Raw genomic sequence first — 17,765 nt, 5'->3', positions numbered from 1 at the left:
TTTCCTTCTTTGTGAATATTATAGTGATGTTTTCGACATATGAAATTTATTTCGACATGAGTCTTATCAATTTTTTGGTGATATGGGGCGAGTTTATTTGCCATGGTTAGTATAATAGGTAAAATTTTACCTAAATTACAGAAACTACAGTGTATCAAACAATTGTCCGTACAGGATTTTTTTGGTCAAAATAATCTTTCATTCAATTGATCATAACTTTTTTATACATCAATCAAAGACGCTGAAATTTTGACCAATCATGCACCATATATCAAAGCTCCATTGGTAAAATTTTGAGCGAGATCGAGTATGTTTTCTGAAAATTATAGAACTTTCAGTATAACTTATAAAATGTTTGAACACATTTTTAAAACATTATATCTCAATATGTACTCGATGAAACTTTTTCAATTTTTTCTGTAATACAGCTTATACCTAAGGCTTTCATATGCAGCTTCGTTTGAGGTTTTGTATTCACTACAAAAAATATGAAAAATCTGTATATGTTCAGAGTGCCATTAGGAAATTTATCATATTTTGATCAATAAAAGTGCCAAGTGTTTTCAACGTTTTTAAATTCTCTTAATGTAATATTTTTATACAGGACCTACTAAACCACATATGAAGAGTAGGTCCTATGTATTTTTCGTTCAGTTAATGCACTTTTATTGGTCGGAAACGTTTGGCAGGTTTTATGTGCAAATATGGTAAATTTTTAAACATCGTCCTCTACATAAGCACATTTTTCATATTTTTTGTAGTGAATATAAAACCTCAAATGCAGCTGCATGTGAAAGCCTTAGGAATCAGCTGTAACACAAAAAAAATTGAAAAAGTTCGAGTACATACTGAGATATAATGTTTTAAAAATGTGTTCAAAAAACTTATAAGTTTTTCTAAAAGTTCTACAACTTTCAGAAAACTTATTCGATCTCGCTCAAAATTTTACCAATGGAGTTTTTATGTACGATTCATGATTGGTCAAAATTTCAGCGTTTTTGATTAATGTATAAAAAAGTTATGAACATTTGAATGAAAAATTATTTTGTCCAAAAAATTGCTGTACGGACAATTGTTTGATACACTGTATCTGTAAGCAACAATGAATGCTATAAATCTACAATACAGCAATAATTTAGCTTGCAGACATACAGTGATGTACATTTTTGGACTATTTTTATGAGTTTTGATCGACTAATGCAAAGAAATGCACATGTTGTGAAGATTATTAAAGATTATTCGATAACTCACATACTCTCACGTTTGTGTATCGCAATGACCACCTCCATCTGCTTGTGCTAAAGCTTGCTGGAAGTTTTCTTCTACCCTATACACATTAGTAATTACAAATTTTCAATGTATTACAAGAGGTACACTAGCATGGGACACGCTTGTATGGAAAAAATAAATCCTCGCTCCAGTCGATTTTTTAGATCCCATTTAGGTCCCATTGGTCATATCAAGCCTAACTTTACTAAACACCGTATCTAACAAAATCCACAAACGGAGAAAATCGAAGGGGAAGTCCGCTGTTCCTATTATGCATTTCAGAAACGGGCATTAAGCATTTCAGAAAAATCTGGGTATTTTTTTCACAAATCATCCCCAAAAATGAGTGATATAAGTAGTCCTTAACGAAATTCAGCGCATATGTGAAAATCTCATTTTTGTTTACATATGTTACATAAGGTGTTTGGTAAAGTTAAGCTTGATATCTTTTCATCGGGTTTGAATGATAAACACTAGAACCTTATACTTCCTGATCCAATCCACTAATAATAACACAAACAATTCCCGGATCACCCTACTGCGCTAGACACAGCAGCAGAAGGCTTCAATGCCGGAGCAAAAGAAAGAGAACTCTCCTGCCCTGGTAGCCACCGAACGACGACGGACGGTTTGGAGTTGTCCAAAGGAAAAGGAAGAGGAAGAAGGTGTCCGGCGAGGAAAAGCCATAGAAAACGTGAGAATGTGAGTGACCTATAATTTTTCCACCACTTGAGGTTTTCATCAATTTTCCATCGAAAAGGGCTGCGCTTTTTTCCTATATCCTCAGGTTTCTCGGGAGGTTGAATTTTCACTGCCTGGTACACTACGCGAAATACGCACCGACGAACTACGCGCACCACGACCGGAAAGGACTGCAAGTTGGAAAAAACACGCCGCCGTCTCGGTTCGCCCGACGATTTCCGGAGGAATTTGTGTAGTCCAGCACAGCACACGCTCGCACGCACGCACGACAGACTCCCAAATTTCTCAGCACTTAGCAGAACATGCTTCGTTCGGAGAAAATGTCCTTTCGCTTATCACCGCTCTAGCTACACACCACACGCGCTGCCGACCGACGATGATGACTGCTCGCTATAATACTGCTGCTGCTTGCTGCTGATGGTGAAGACTTCACACGCGTGTATCCTTACGGCAGAGCAGCCCACAACAGGCGCACACACTCGCAGGCAGTTTATCTATGAAGCACACGGCGCGGAGGAGCAGACAAATCAAGCCATCGAGATAATAATGTGCTCTGCTAGTATCCTGCCTGATGGCCGAATGGGTAGCAGCTTGCAGTGGGTGGGACTGGGTGAACCGATACTGACACGGAATGCGGTCAGGATATGAAAGGCGCTTGACGGAATGTGTGTTTTACTTGTGTGTGCGAGTGTGCGCTCTCTGCGATGGATAAAACTCTGGATATCATCAAAGTTCGGGGGGTTTGGTTAGGTGAAATCTTGGTATCTGGTTGGTACTTGGTATCAATCTCCATACCAGGCCTAAACTGTTTTTGCATACAAACAGTAATTTGCCCTGCATCACGTTCATGGTGAGGAGAGGCTCAGGTAAAATAGTAGGGAGAAACGGTTTAATAAGCGGCAACGAATAAGTGAGGCGTCCCTCTTCGTACGGTATCGGTGGACTTTGCACTGGAATCGATACGGTTGAGGTGGGTGAAATAAAAGACCACACCACGCTGGATGAAAGAAGTTTCACCGAAATGGTAGAGATTGTACATGATTCTACTTTCTTCCAGTATCAGGGCAAGCTTTATAAACAAACATTTGATATTCCGATGGTCCGTGATGGTCAAACTGCGCCCAAAACTTTCCGTCATCAACAATGTACGGTACCGGCGACCGCCACGGTGCAACCTCTCTCTCTCTCTTCTTGGCGTAACGTCCTCATTGGGACAAAGCCTGCTTCTCAGCTTAGTGTTCTATGAGCACTTCCACAGTAATTAACTGAGAGCTTCCTCTGCCAATGACCATTTTGCATGCGTGTATCGTGTGGCAGGCACGAAGATACTCTATGCCCAAGGAAGTCAAGGAAATTTCCTTTACGAAAAGATCCTGGACCGACCGGGAATCGAACCCGTCACCCTCAGCATGGTCATGCTGAATACCCGTGCGTTTACCGCCTCGGCTATATGGGCCCTTAACGGTGCAACCTAGAGCGACTGAAACAACCGGATGTCTCCTCAGCATACGCGCAGAATCTCGAGGCCGCGTTGCCAGACGAGGGCGAGCTCGATGAGGCCCCTCTAGAGGACTGCTGATTCTCGAAGTCATCCTTAACGGGCGTACCGTGAAGGTAAGGAAGAGAGAGAAAGAGCTTTTAGTATCGACCCCACATAACCTGAGGACCCACCTCTCGGGTATCTGTAGAAGCAGATTTCCTCTTTCTATATAAAAAAGAGGACTGCTGAAGTACAGTGAAAGCAACCATCAACGACGCAGCCGAGAACACCAACGGCTACATGGAACGGAATTGACGGAACGAATGGTTCGACGAAGAGTGCAGAACGGTTTTGGAGATGAAGAATGCAACGAGGGCGGTAATGCTGCAGCAAAGGACTCGACAGAACGTGAAACGTTACAAACAGAAGCGGAAACAGCAGACCCGCCTCTTTCGGGAGCAAAAGCGCCGCCTGGAAGAAGCGGAGTGCGAAGAAATGGAACTGCTGTGCCGTTCCCAAGAAACACGGATTTTTTTTTCAGAAGCTCAACGCATCCCGCAACGGCTTCGTGCCGCGAGCCGGTATATGCAGGAATAAAGACTGAGGCCTCTTGGCGAACGGACGTGAGGTGATCGAAAGGTGGAAGCAGTATTTCGATCAGCACCTGAATGGCATGGAGAACGTATGTAGGCACGGGAGGCCACGGCAACGAAGGAAACGACGACGCCAATGCAGCGGAAATGAATCAACTCCCACGCTTAGGGACGTTAAGGAGCCATTCACCAGCTCAAAACCAACATAGCAGCTATTAAGGATGGTATCGCAGCTGAACTCATCAAGATGGGCCCAGCAAAGTTGGTCACCTGCCTGCATCGGCTGATAGTCAGGATCTGGGAAACCGAACAGCTACCGGAGGAGTGGAAGGAAGGGGTAATCTGCCCCATTCAAAAGAAAGGTAACCATTTGGAATGTGAGAACTTCAGGGCGATGGACGGCGTGGAAAACTGCGTAAGGGTTTCGGGTGAACTATCCAGTTCATTCGAATCTCGCCGGGGACTACGACAAAGTGATGGACTCTCATGCCTACTCTTCAACATCGCTTTGAAAGGTGTTATGCGACGAGCCGGGCTCAACAGCCGGGGAACGAGTTTCACAAAATCCGGTCAATTTGTGTGCTTTGCGGACGATATGGACATTATCGCCAGAACATTTGGAACGGTGGCAGAGCTGTACACCCGCCTGAAACGAGAAGCAGCAAAGGTCGAACTGGTGGTTAATGCCCCAAAAACAAAGTACATGCTGGTAGGCGGAACCGAACACGACCGGATCCGTCTGGATAGTAGTGTTACGATAGACGTGGATACTTTCGAGGTGGTGGAGGAATTCGTCTACCTCGGCTCCTTACTGACGGCTGACAACAACGTAAGTCGTGAAATTCGGAGGCGCATCATCAGTGGATGCCGGGGCACGTGGCGCAATTGCTCACAAGTTTGCTTCATAAGCAGATGGTCATGGGTTCGATCCCAGCCCCGGCACTTCGTCAGTTACTCTCCTGACAGCAGCTGACACTGACCCTCTTCTGAGCCCATGGCTCAAATGGACCCGGATACTTAGACATCGGCGAACGACAACCCATAATGGATCCCCAATCGGACTGAAAACTGAACAACCAACAGCCACTCATCAACATCCTCGTGCTCATCATTCTACCATGATAGGGTAGAAAGTGATAGCAGCGCAACGGCAAACAGTTCGATGTAATACAATTAGAATAGAATACATTTAGGCGCTGTACAAAGTGTATGTACAGCTTTTACAGAAAATTATATCCTTAAAAAACGGCCTCTAGCGCGTGGACGATTTCGACATCCATATGTTCAACGTTATATTTCCGAAGGTATTTGCATGGAATAAGTCTATGTTCCTTTGCCATTATAAGATTAGTGGCTCTACTATACTATCCAATAGATACATGCGAGGTTAATCAGTTCGAAGTAGGGGAACGATGACTTTCGCATTTTTTTATGGGTCATACTATATAATATAGCTTTGCTAATAGATATATTGTATTTTTTTGTGTATAATTTCCCGAAGACTACTAAAAACCGATACCCGTACCCTAGATCATTGCACATACGGATAATTTTCGAAATAATTCAAACCTGCATTATATATTTTAAAGGAATGGAATCAAGTCCATTTTATTCACACCCAAAAATCATAACGTAAATTTAGGAAATGCAGTGCAGTGTTATAACTCTAGTTCAAAAAATTTCCAGCTGTTCAACCGGCATCCACTTGGAGCTTTCCAGCGCATCGTACAGATTCCGATCCCGCTCCATCACCTCCCGGTTCAGTTTGTCTACATCCAGGCTAAACTTGTGGTCCACCAGCGTCAGTTCCTCGTCTTCAACCTGGCTATGAACATGTTGGTGCTGCTGATGGTGTTCATATGCTTGATACGCAGTGGCATCCACAGTCGCAGTTGCAGCGGGCATATGGTATGCGGCGTAGTCGGCCGTACCGTTTGGGTCATAATAGCTTTGCCAGGCACTGTAATTCTGCCAGTAAGCGGATGGATCATAGTACTGCGAGTAATCGGTAGCAGCGCCATACCCCAGAATGCCACTTGCACTCGTTGCTGCACTTACGGGGCCAGCCGGGCCCAGTTCATTCTTGGGTTTCGGAACTGCATTGCAAATCTTCAGCGGTTTGCTTCCTAATCCGATAAAACCATTCATCTCGTACAGGGCGCTCTTCTGTTCATCTTCCAGTCCGAACTTGACAAAGCCATAGCCCTTCGAGAACCCGGAGCTATCCAGAATGACCTTGGCCGTTTTGATCGATGTATATTTGGCGGAAAACACCCGATACAAGCTGTAATCGTCCACGTCGGAGCTCAAATCGCCGACCCAAACGCTGAACTCTCGATCGGCTAGTAGAGCCTTGCTCTGATTGTTTGTGGCGCTGTTCAGCCGGAACCGAACCAATGGATTTGTGCCGGGAATTGGCTTACCGTTCAACTTGTGCATGGCATCGATGGCCGCATCGTCCGTCTTGAAACTGACGAAGCAATATCCAGCCGGATCTCCGGTGTATTTGTTCCTCATCAGTTTGACCGTTTGGGGATCTTCGCCCATCTTCCGGAACGCCGCCAGAATGAAGTTCTCCGTCATGTAGGATTCCAGCTGAAAAAAATGCACGACCGAGAAGTAGATTAGCTAGTGTCGCTTTTCATGAATGATTTTACTTACGCTTCCCATCCATAACTGGCATTGAATTGAACTCATTTTGGTAATAAAATGTTGCACTTTTAATCAATAAAGTTGAATAAAATCGTTTAAATTTTGCTGATAATGCTATCCTACCGCTACCCGGCCACTGACTACGCTTGTTTTGTTTACAAGCAACGATTGCGGAACAGTATGGAGATGAAACTGTCATTCTAGGACGGCTAGCATCTCGATTTAGTACATAATTCGTTTTACCGTCTACCCTCGTTGGTTTGACCGCATCTAAGGGAAGATTCAAATATTACGTCCATCGTTTTTCGGGATTTCTAGACCCCCCCTCCCCCCTCTGTCACGCACTTTTCCTATACCCAATACACGTACTGTCACACTTTTCTAGACATCCCCCCCCTCCCCCAAATGTTGGACGTAATTTTTGAACGTTCCCTAATCTGAACGCTTTTTAATTTGACCCCCGCTAATCTGCACATCGTTCAAATTAAAAATGGTTCAAACGTCATTCTGCTCATGGAACGGGGTGAAATGGAACGCATAATCAAAACAAAACAGCAAAAAAAGTTATTATCAGTGTGTTCTTCGATGCCCACAGGGCAACTGGAAGTTCAAATTAAAAATGAACCCCGATGGTTTACATGAGGTGTCGTTCAAACCAACGGGGGTAGACGGTAGTAGAGTAAACATAGATCCGCGGACACCGCTGACTAAAATGTTTCAAGCGTGTAAGTAGTAATTTTCAAGAGTGGGACGTTCGCTTATGACGTCATGCCCTCCATTGATGTTGTCCAAATCGTGACGTCATGCTCGTTTGGATACATATTTTGACAGTTCGTTTGGATACAACGGATTCATCAACACGGATCTATAATTCGTTTTTGATTCAGTTCCAACCTGGGTTGGAACTGGATGAGATCACAGTTTCAACCCCAACCCGACTTCGGTTTCGCTTGTACTAAAGTTTGTTTGAGTTTGTTTGACGTTTGTTTGTTTACACATTTTCCGCCAATCCAGTTCCAACCCAGGTTCAAAAACGAATTCGACATATGTTTACTCTACTATCTATAATATTGGGGTTTTAAATTTACAAAAATGTATTGATTTTTTAATTTTATTCGAAAGAGCACCTTTTTCTGATTTTTTTCAGATTTTTAGAAATTTGTGTTGGTACCTAAAATCAATTTCAAAGAGATGTTTAGAAATCGCCTTTTGACAGCTGGGCAACTGTTTGACAGCTCCGCTCAGTACAAACTGCGACGAGGGGTGATTCGAAAAATCGCTCCCATACAAACTTCAAATTGATTTTTAAATAGGTTCCCGTTCACCAAAACTCATGAAAATTTGGATTTCGGCTCAGTTTGACATGCAGATTCGGAATATCGAATTATCTCAACATCGTTAAAGAAGCCAATTGTCGCGCTTATCTTTTATTAGAGTCCTGCGGCGGTCGTACGCTCGCAAGGCATACCGCCGCATGACAGTCGCAAGGCAAAACAAAAGAAAAAGTGATCCCGCCAAAAACATAAGCACGGGGGTTTCGCGAAGTGACAGATGTTTTTGAATGTATTTGTGACGAACGGCAATAGTAGCTCAGTATAATGAGTGTTCTTGCTGTCAAACCCCATATAGTGGAATTATATACTTTTAAATCTGGTGACGCTGTTATGATTAGTGACTGTCGCACTAATATCAGAAGCCAGAGGCAGATAATCGCCATATTCTGATTTTTCTTGAGAGGCATAATATTTCCTACTTGAAGAAAAATACAATCATTTGAATCCCCTTATTGATTGAATTCGTTTTTTCGTTCAGTGCATTAGTGTAAATTAGTACATTTTCCATTTTCAACATGTCCCTTGTTGTCTGCATGCATGGTCCGTTTGACAGATTGCCATCGTTTTGTGTTTCTTCATTGCAGTGCAGGTCGTGTGAATTTTTAAGGTCTGTTTTTTTTTATGAATTTTAAGCAAAAATTAAACTATAGTAGTTAGAATTACTATTTTCCAACAAAGCTGACGTTAAAGAGTGATTGATACATCTTGAGAATTATTTCTTGCTTGAAAAATTAATAAGCAGTTCTTACATTTTTGGAAACTTGTTACATCACCGTTTGTTTTGATTGGTCGCTCGAAATATTCCTTTCGTGCAACAGTTTCCCACTGGACACAATTCGTCATTAATCTGTTCTTTGCCCCTGCAGGATGTCGCTGGGACCGTTCTTCCGTTCTCCCTTCACGGATCTGACCGCATCGATGGTCAACTTCCAGCAGTATGACAAATGCGGCGAGCTGGAAATGGCATCGATCGACTGTCTGGAAGCCTACGGAACGGTCAAGGGATCGGAAAAGTGCGCCAACATTTTGGCCGATTTCCAGGAGTGCGCCTTCATGAATCTGCAAATGAAGCGATTCCAGGTGAGTGCTGTAACTCATTCTTCAAAGCGTCCATAGGAAGATAGCTTCAATTTTATTGCAGGCTATGCGTTTGGAGAGACATCGTCAGGGTCTGATGGGTGAGAGAAAGCCCAGTGAATACTATGCCAAGGCGCCACGCGTCGACGCTTATTAGTTCGATGAAATCGTAATTCGTCATTTTAATAAATTAATTTGATAAATCTGTAATGCAAAATTCATCAGGAGATATTTTTTATCCGAATCAATCAACCCATTCTCTCTCCATGGCCCTTTACATCTACCTACCAACTAATCGACTTTAAAACTACCAAATGTTAATAATCATACCAGTCGTTGGAAGGAAAGGGTCAAACTAACTAATGTTAATCAGCCTTCTTTTTCAGCCGCAAGAGATCATCCACAATCGAGTTAGTACCCTTTAACTCTCATTTCCTCCTTCCTTCAGTTGTAATACAAAACATAATAGGTAATTGCGAGAATCCACAAATCTTGTCCGCCCAATTGTTTCACATCAGGGTTGTTAACGTAAATCGACGATTATCGCCGTTTCGTTAATTCGTTAACGTTGAATGTAACGATCAACGAATTTTGCGTTGATTTTTCTGACTGGTTGATCAACGTTACGTTAACGCTGAGCGATGATTTAACGTTAACGAATACGTTAATTTTGCGTTAATGATATGCTTTTCTTGACACCGAATCATCTTTGGCGTACGCCTCATTTTGTAAAGTTCAGGGTGTCGCCTACCTGGAAAAACCTGGAAAGTCAGGGAATTTATTTTTGGACCTGGAAAATCAGGGAAAGTCAGGGAATTTTCTTGATGGTCAGGGAATTTTCTTAATCATTATCATAAAAGAATGTTTTATACATATTCCTACAGTTAAGGAATTTCAAAAACTAGTTAAATTGTTTCTTTAAGGCAGAACTGGAAGGTATTTCTCATATGTTTGGTTTTTGATTTTTTATAAAATAACGAAGCAGTATTTTCAAAATCGATTTTCGTGCACATGTAGAGTATGGATCAAGGTATTTTCTGATTTTTTTGTGGGGAAAAATGTTTTCCATTTTTGCAGAAACCATTTTTTTGTGTTATTTTGTTAAAAATTGTTTCTGCAAAAACGAAAAACATTTTCCACCAGGAATAAGTTCAGGAGATACCTTGATCCATACTCTACATGTGCACGAAAACCGATTTTGAAAATATTTTATAAAAAATCAAAATGCACAAAGTGAGGGAATGGATCCAGTTTCGCCTTAAACTGTTACATCCATGATTCTGATTTATGATCAAATCAATGTATGAACTTCATCCTGATTTTTGTAATATTCAGTTAAGGACAGACTTGTTAGAATCCCAAAATGGCCGACTTTGGCACCTACTCACGATTTTGAAAGCACAAATCTCTTCATAAACAAAACCAACGCACCTGAGCTTCTTATTTTATGGTTATTACAAGTGAGCAAGAACAGAATATTAAAATGCACAAAACTTGTTTCTTGAGATTTGTGCCTCTGAAGTTTTGATGCACTGTTCAAGCGGGATTTCAAGACGTTTGTCCTTAACATAATGGTGTTCTGAATTTTATCATGAAGACTTATTTCATGTAAAAATTACAAGTCCGGTTGAAAAATGCAAGCAATTTCTTCGATCCTTGGTGTATTGGTATATTAATGGCCTTGTGGAAAACTATAGTTCAGGTTCTTGATGGTTTTATGTAAAGTCTAAAGGAATATTTTACAAGATGTGGGTTCTGAAAAAAAAACACAGAATCTTACCGTTCTTCAAGAAATCCTTCAAAGATCTTAGTCTACCGTAAAGGAACCATCAAGAATTTCGATGAGAATATGGAAAGAATCATGTAACGAGTTTACCTAAGATCTCAAAAAAATGCAAATTTATTGAAATTCAAGAAGATAAAAGCACAAAACAAAAAGACATTCTCTTTAATGCTGGTTGATCCATTCCTGAAAAGCATTTGAAAAGTTTCAGCTATTTTAAAATGATAACTAGGTATGTAACGAAGACGGGATTATCAATCTTCTAAAAGTCCTTCGAGTGAAATTCATGTTGCAATTCCTAGTTATTGAAGAATTTCGAAACATGCCAGACATCCTGTAATCTTATTTTAGGATTCAACAGATTTTACATCAATGCTTAGAGACATAAGAAAGTTTAGCAAGAAAATCCGTACGACTTTTCGAAAGCGCTTGATGGAGTTTTTTAAAAGTATTTTTGGGACATAATGTCTACAGAATAAGTGTGACGAATTTTCGATAAAAAAAATTCTAAATGAATTCTACATAAGTGAGTTTGTCAGCATTGTGGCAGACCTCTTAGAGAATATTCCATGAAACGTTACACGATTCATGAAAGTCTTTTTTTTTTAAATTAGGAAAGTTTATAAACTGCATTCAGATATTGCCAATACATTTACTGTACTTATGCACATTAGCATCAGAAATAATTTTGCTGAACTTTTAGATGAAACTCGTGCTGAAGGATTTATATAGAGTGCTCGGCGGATTTTATTTTAAGATTATTTTTTTCATTACGAAATTTAAATATACATACATGCAAAATTTGCGGCAAAATTGCAGCCATCTGGAGAAGCTCATGGAGTAGTTCTAGGTAGTAAAACAAAATCAAGATGTCATCCTAATGATGTTCTGAGGGTATGTCTTTCGAATATCCTAGTTGCAGTTTTGGCGTTTTTAAAAGAATTGTTTGTTGGTCTTCTGGAAGGATTTTCATCTTAATTAGGGAGTTTTTGGTGGACGTGCCAAAAGTTATTTCCAACACAGTGTATCAGATAGAAGAATTCTGAAGAATCTATTGGAAAAAATCTGGTTCAGTTTACTTATTTTTTTTTTCTTTCTATGTTTTCACTCCTAGAAAAAACCAGGAAAATTCAGAGAATTTTATTTTTTCTCATGAGCAGACACCCTTAAGCTTTGATTTACATGACCTGAAATTTTCAGTGAAAGTGACTGGAAAGTCAGGGAATTTGATTTTCAAAATTGAGTCGACACCCTAAAGCCATAGGTACGTTTGCTTCAGTATAGTAAAAAAACAGTTTTACAACATTCTGGTAAAATTAATTTAGATCATCTACATAATAATCATTATTCGTTTTATTTTATTTTATTATTGTTTATTTCGTAGATTTATCCAATACATTTTTGTACATAAAGTTCTTTATCGTGATACGGAATTCCTTATATCGATTATATAAACAAGACTACATTTAGTATTTATAACGAACCAACTACAAATGAACATGGAAGGAAAATACAAACAAAAACCTTCGAAATAACTACAGAAAAACGGGATAGAAAAGGAAACTTAAATACTAATATCACAGTACTACAAAAAAAAAGAAACTATGCGGCCAACTCTTGTAAAAGAGGATTTATAGAGGTCGAGCAACTTAGCAGGAATTTGGGAACTAGTCTCTGGAACCAGTCGTCGATTCGTTCAACACCAGCAAGCCTGTGCACTTCGTCGGTCGGGTGGAACGGGCTCAGGTCCAGCATCATTTTCAGTATACGGTTCTGCTTGATTTGAACTTTGTTTCGGTGACTTTAAGCGTAGTCGAACCATGCGGGGAACCCATACGCCACCGTTGGCATTTGATTGTGTACAAAACTGATATTGATCATACTGCCCCACCCAGGGTGCTCATTATGCCCCACCCCCAAAACGCAACTGATTTTATACAATTTTAAAAACATAAAATTCTACAACATTTATAACTTTATTCGTAATTTCAACGATTAGCTTTTGTCAGTTAAGGTTCAAATGAGGATTGAACGATAAAATTACACATTGGTTGCACTTAATTTACTGGATTTGGTGGCAAAATTCTTAAGCTGCTCATTATGTCCCGTCTACCCCTGTTCATGAAAAAATATGATTTATCCACTTCAAAAAATGTTAGTTTTTCATGACCGTCTTCAAGCATACGGGGCAGAATAGACACCCCCATGGGGCAATATGGACACCATGATACTTTTACGAATTTCGTACATTATTTAGACCTATAAAGTTATTTCATTACTAAACAACTACTATGGATGAATAATATGCCGAAGTAGTTCATTTTTGTTCAGTTAATTTAAATTCAGGCTGTTTTGGATAAAGCTTTGTTTTTGTCGACATGTACAGTTGTGCCTAGAACAACTGTTTTCCACTGTTGTCGTTTTTTGACCAATTTGTTTCACCCTATGTCAATTATATTGAACTTTTAACCGAAAATATACTGAAATCGAAGAATTTGGTTGGTTTATTTTAGTTGGTGTGAAAATTATAGTTTCCATGCACAAAAAACGGAGGACGCAACTTTTTCGTGTAAAATCAAGTATAAATTTAATTCCGAATGTTTCTTTCCTGAAACTACGATTAATGGACTATATTCTCCATTCATTAAAAAATGAAAAGAGTTCGCATATTTCAAAATATTGAGGGTGTTCATACTGCCCCGCCAACAACAATTTGCTTTGACTTCTTAAAGTGTGCTTGTTGAGAGATTATTAACTGGGTAGCTTTAACATTATTTGCTGACGAGGGCCGTCCATAAGTTGTTCATTAAACAGGGGCGGGGGCTGTTTTTGTATGAACAAAAGACAAGATCACCTAGGGATGAGGGGGGCACGGTGTGTAATATTAGCAAAGCTCTTAGTTAATAACTGTAGAAAGAAATACTTATGCAAAACAAGCGGAGAAACTGGCTTTATCCCAGTAGGGTTGTTACGTCAAAAGGAGAAGAGTATCGGCACCGATCATGATTGGGCACCAAATATTGTCTGGCATGGTTAGTTCCAATCATACACTAATAGCTAATTAACCGTTATGTGGCCGGCAAACTTTTTGCTTTTTTCTACACCGTGTATTTTTAATGGGTGCTGGGTAGGGGTAGGCGGGGCATTATGGACACCCTAAGGTTTTTGCCAACTTTACCTGGCAAGATGTCAAAAAAGTTTGGTTTTTTGATACATGTATCCTTTTAAAGTCTATTTAGCATCTATTGCATAAGAATGCTCACGAAGAAAAATGATTTATCCACTTCAAAAAATGTTACGAAAAATGTTAGTTTTTCATGACCGTCTTCAAGCATACGGGGCAGAATGGACACCCCCATGGGGCAATATGGACACCATGAGACTTTTACGAATTTCGTACATTATTTATACCTATAAAGTCATTTCATTACAAATCAACTATTATGGATGAATAATCCGCCGAAGTAGTTCATTTTTGTTCAGTTAATTTAAATTCAGGCTGTTTTGGATAAAGCTTCGTTTTTGTCGGCATGTACAGGTGTGCCTAGAACAACTATTTTCCACTGCTGTCGTTTTTTGACCAATTTGTTTCACTCTATGTCTACTATAGTGAACATTTAACCGGAAATGTACTGAAATCGAATAATTTGGTTGGTTTGTGATTTAGGTTATATTTTTCCCTTGCCGCTTCTTTCAAAAAGGTGAGTGTCCATTTTGCCCCGGCAGCGGAAGATATTTCCAAACTTGTTTTTTGATATAATAAAGAAGAAAATATAAACATGTTAAGCATGTAGATACAGCAAAACTATTTGCATGTGTTCTAGAAATATCAGATTTTAATCGACCTGCAATAAAATAATCACTAAATCTTATTTTAGATGGCGTGAAAATTATAATTTCCATGCACAAAAAACGGAGGACGCAACTTTTTCGTGTAAAATCAAGTATAATTTTAATTTCGAATGTTTCTTTCCTGAAACTACGTTTTAGACAAATGGACTATATTCTCTAATCATTAAAAGTTCAAAAAAGTTCGCATATTTCAAAATATTGAGGGTGTCCATTCTGCCCCGGGTGTCCATAATGCCCCGCCTACCCCTACCCGGGTACCCTGCCGGCCACATAAGGGTTAAAGTTACAATTACCGGAATCCGTTGACGTTGAATTAACGCAACTCGTTAACGTTAACGTTAACATCCATGAAAATTAACGCAACGCCGTTGACGTTGATTTGCATGAAAATTAATACTATCCACAAAGGATTCCATTGTTGGCATTGTTGGCACAAAGGATTCATGTTGGCTCCTGACAGATGCATTAGGTGAGATTAGGGTTGCCACATAGGGGGTTGTAGGGCAAGATGGCCACCCTGTGTTTTAAGCATTCATTCGCAACACAAAAATATTTTCTGCATGGGTTGTGATTATAAACAATGCTTCATGTTTATCATGTGCGAAAAAGTTACTATTTGTTTGAAAAATCTACTATAAAATAGTGTTTGAAGTTTGAGTGTTCAAAAACAGTGTTTTCTTATAGTATCAGGTCATCTGATTTTAAGGATTAGTAATGAAATAACATCGTTTTAAAAATTATTTTTAATTTTTAATGGTGTCTATATGTGACTGTTGTTGATCCTGAACAATAAAATTTCAATGTTTTGAATTGATTATGCCATATAAGAAATGATAAACGTATTGTAATCATTCGGGGCAAGATGGCCACCTGTGGTAAGGCCTATGTCGCCATCCAAAAATCAATCTAAAGCAGCCTCAAAACTGTTATTGATGTTTAAAGATACTGCAAAACCACAGAAAATTGCTTTTTCATATTAGTTGGGGCTGTTAAAATTAACTACGATGTAGATGATACCTCATAAAAACTTTGAAGTTATTTGCTCTTGAGCGGTGATTGGTTTAATTGAATATTTTGGTACAGAGATGGAAATGCGTAGCTAAAACCGCCATAAGAGGGTTCGTTACAAGACGTTGAATTACATTATAATGCGTGAAAAGAGTAGTAATGTATTTGCAGATAAATCGTTTCGAGAGAAACAAGTTTGCTGAAAAAAATAGACCAAATCATAGAACATTTCCAAAGAAATTTCTATCAATTTCATTTCAAACATTATCATAAAGAAAATGTTGGCACATACCACACCATCTGTAGGCAAAGCGTTGCGGATGATTCGACCTTGGGTTATTCAACGTTGCTTAGGGATTAAAGCACACTAATTGTAAAAATTTAGCTCTATGGCCGTCTTGCCCCGTTGGGGTGGCCATCTTGCCCCATATGGCAAAAATTCTATGTCGAAAGTAACATTTTTCAAATGAATTTATTTTGCATTCATAGTGTAAAATAAAATGCTTTTTTGTGTTAATAAGATAGAAAAGACATGAAACAAAGGGGATCAATGTTAAATAGCCTTATTCTAATGAAAGTATATGCTCCCAAGGCGCCTAAGCTTAGGGTGGCCATCTTGCCCCTGAACCCCCTACGTGGTGGCTCCAGAGAGGACCAATGAATCAATTCAGATCATAAATTTGTAACTGTAAGCACTTTTTTTGCAGACGCTGGAACTGGAGCTGACGCACGCTGGAAGTGTCTTGATCACCTGCCGAACCAAAGCAGATGGGCGTGCATGAATGAAAAGGACGTCGCTGTTGTTTGTTTATTTGAGATCATAATATGATCATAATCATAATCATATGATTTTGGAAGTAAACTGGTAATTCCGAGTTTGGGTTGATTATCCCCGGCGTGTGATGATCTAGGAGTAGGTCAAACTTTTACCCAAACCAATTTAGGCAAGTTTAAGGCACAGAGAACAGACCTCCAGGCTAGAACAAATTTCATTCAGAAAGTTCTGCAAGGATTTGAATCTTCACTTGATTAAGGTTGCAAACCAATACACGATGACAACACCAACGCCGCCAAACACCATATTGCCACAGTCAGTGGTGAATTGAAACATTTTAAGTGGTGAATTAAATTAGTATGGAAAATTAACTGATTGCAGCGCCACGCTATTGCCACTTGTGTTGCCGATGAAATATTCCTTTACAAAAAAATCAGATTGGACTTGGATGTCTGTTCTTTGTGATTGAGATAAGAATAGTGAAAAAAATTGAAAGTTCAATAACTACGTAACGGTTGAGATTCGGTCATATGCGTAGAACATTTTGTTTTATCATTTAACACTGCTTAAAAAGTTTGCACTCACGAACCTAACATCCTGTATACACCGACGGTATTACACCGTATGTATGCATTAAGGTGGCCCACACTTATATGAAAAACAAAAATTTCGAAAAATTCCAAGTCTTACCTCCTAAATCAGTTGTTTTGGACTCCTAGAAGCTACGTTCAAAATTTGAGCAAAATCGGTTGAGCCTAAGGGGGTGCTCAAAACGCTTGAAGTTTGTATGGGAAAACTTGACCAAATGTATGCAGAAATTTTAAGTTGTCGAATTTTGCCGCTAGGTGGCGCTGTAAGCGTTCAATAATCAAACCCTTTGGTATTATTGTAGGTGACTATATGCCAAACAACTTTGTCGAAGACCGCAAGGTAATCCAACGTCTGTGAAAAAAGTTATACCCTAGGAAAAGTGAGGATAAACTTTATTTTTATTTTTCCAATACATGTAAAGGAATAATATCAATAATAAAATCTCAATACTTTGCCTCACTTTGGCTAGGGTATACCGTGACCGCGCCTAATTCCAATCAGCTTCTAATTCCGTTCACTTGAATCAAAACGACGAGCATTAGCCGAAATTGTCGCAAAACTCTTGCAAATTGTTTTTAAAATTTTCAATAATTATGTTCACGCCAGACTATAATTAAAATTTGAATGATTGTTTATGTATTTTTGTGAA

General features: G+C 39.4%; 3 protein-coding genes across 3 annotated transcripts in view; 1 reads left to right on the top strand and 2 right to left on the bottom strand.

Annotated features, from left to right (window-relative positions):
* LOC109419092 (uncharacterized) overlaps positions 1 to 2,119 on the bottom strand; it is a 48,201-nt gene extending 46,082 nt beyond the window's left edge. The window contains exon 1 of the mRNA XM_029873529.2: positions 1,981 to 2,119. The gene's annotated coding sequence lies outside the window, so the exon portion shown is untranslated. The remainder of the gene's footprint in view (positions 1 to 1,980) is intronic.
* Positions 2,120 to 5,629: 3,510 nt separating this feature from the next.
* LOC109419093 (tRNA selenocysteine 1-associated protein 1) lies at positions 5,630 to 6,860 on the bottom strand. The gene is made up of 2 exons (XM_019693305.3): positions 6,706 to 6,860; positions 5,630 to 6,639 (listed from the first exon to the last, which is right to left on the bottom strand). Exons 1-2 carry the CDS (start codon positions 6,739 to 6,741, stop codon positions 5,716 to 5,718), a joined length of 960 nt encoding a protein of 319 aa, XP_019548850.3. The 5' UTR covers positions 6,742 to 6,860; the 3' UTR covers positions 5,630 to 5,715.
* Positions 6,861 to 8,519: 1,659 nt separating this feature from the next.
* Positions 8,520 to 9,324, top strand: LOC109419050 (uncharacterized). The gene is made up of 3 exons (XM_019693260.3): positions 8,520 to 8,637; positions 8,897 to 9,110; positions 9,172 to 9,324. Exons 1-3 carry the CDS (start codon positions 8,546 to 8,548, stop codon positions 9,262 to 9,264), a joined length of 399 nt encoding a protein of 132 aa, XP_019548805.2. The 5' UTR covers positions 8,520 to 8,545; the 3' UTR covers positions 9,265 to 9,324.
* The last annotated feature ends 8,441 nt before the right edge of the window (positions 9,325 to 17,765 follow it).

The sequence above is a fragment of the Aedes albopictus genome, chromosome 2, assembly GCF_035046485.1.
Source record: "Aedes albopictus strain Foshan chromosome 2, AalbF5, whole genome shotgun sequence".
In the NCBI taxonomy this organism is placed as follows: Eukaryota; Metazoa; Arthropoda; class Insecta; order Diptera; family Culicidae; genus Aedes; species Aedes albopictus.
This window is presented reverse-complemented; position numbering and strand designations above follow the sequence as displayed.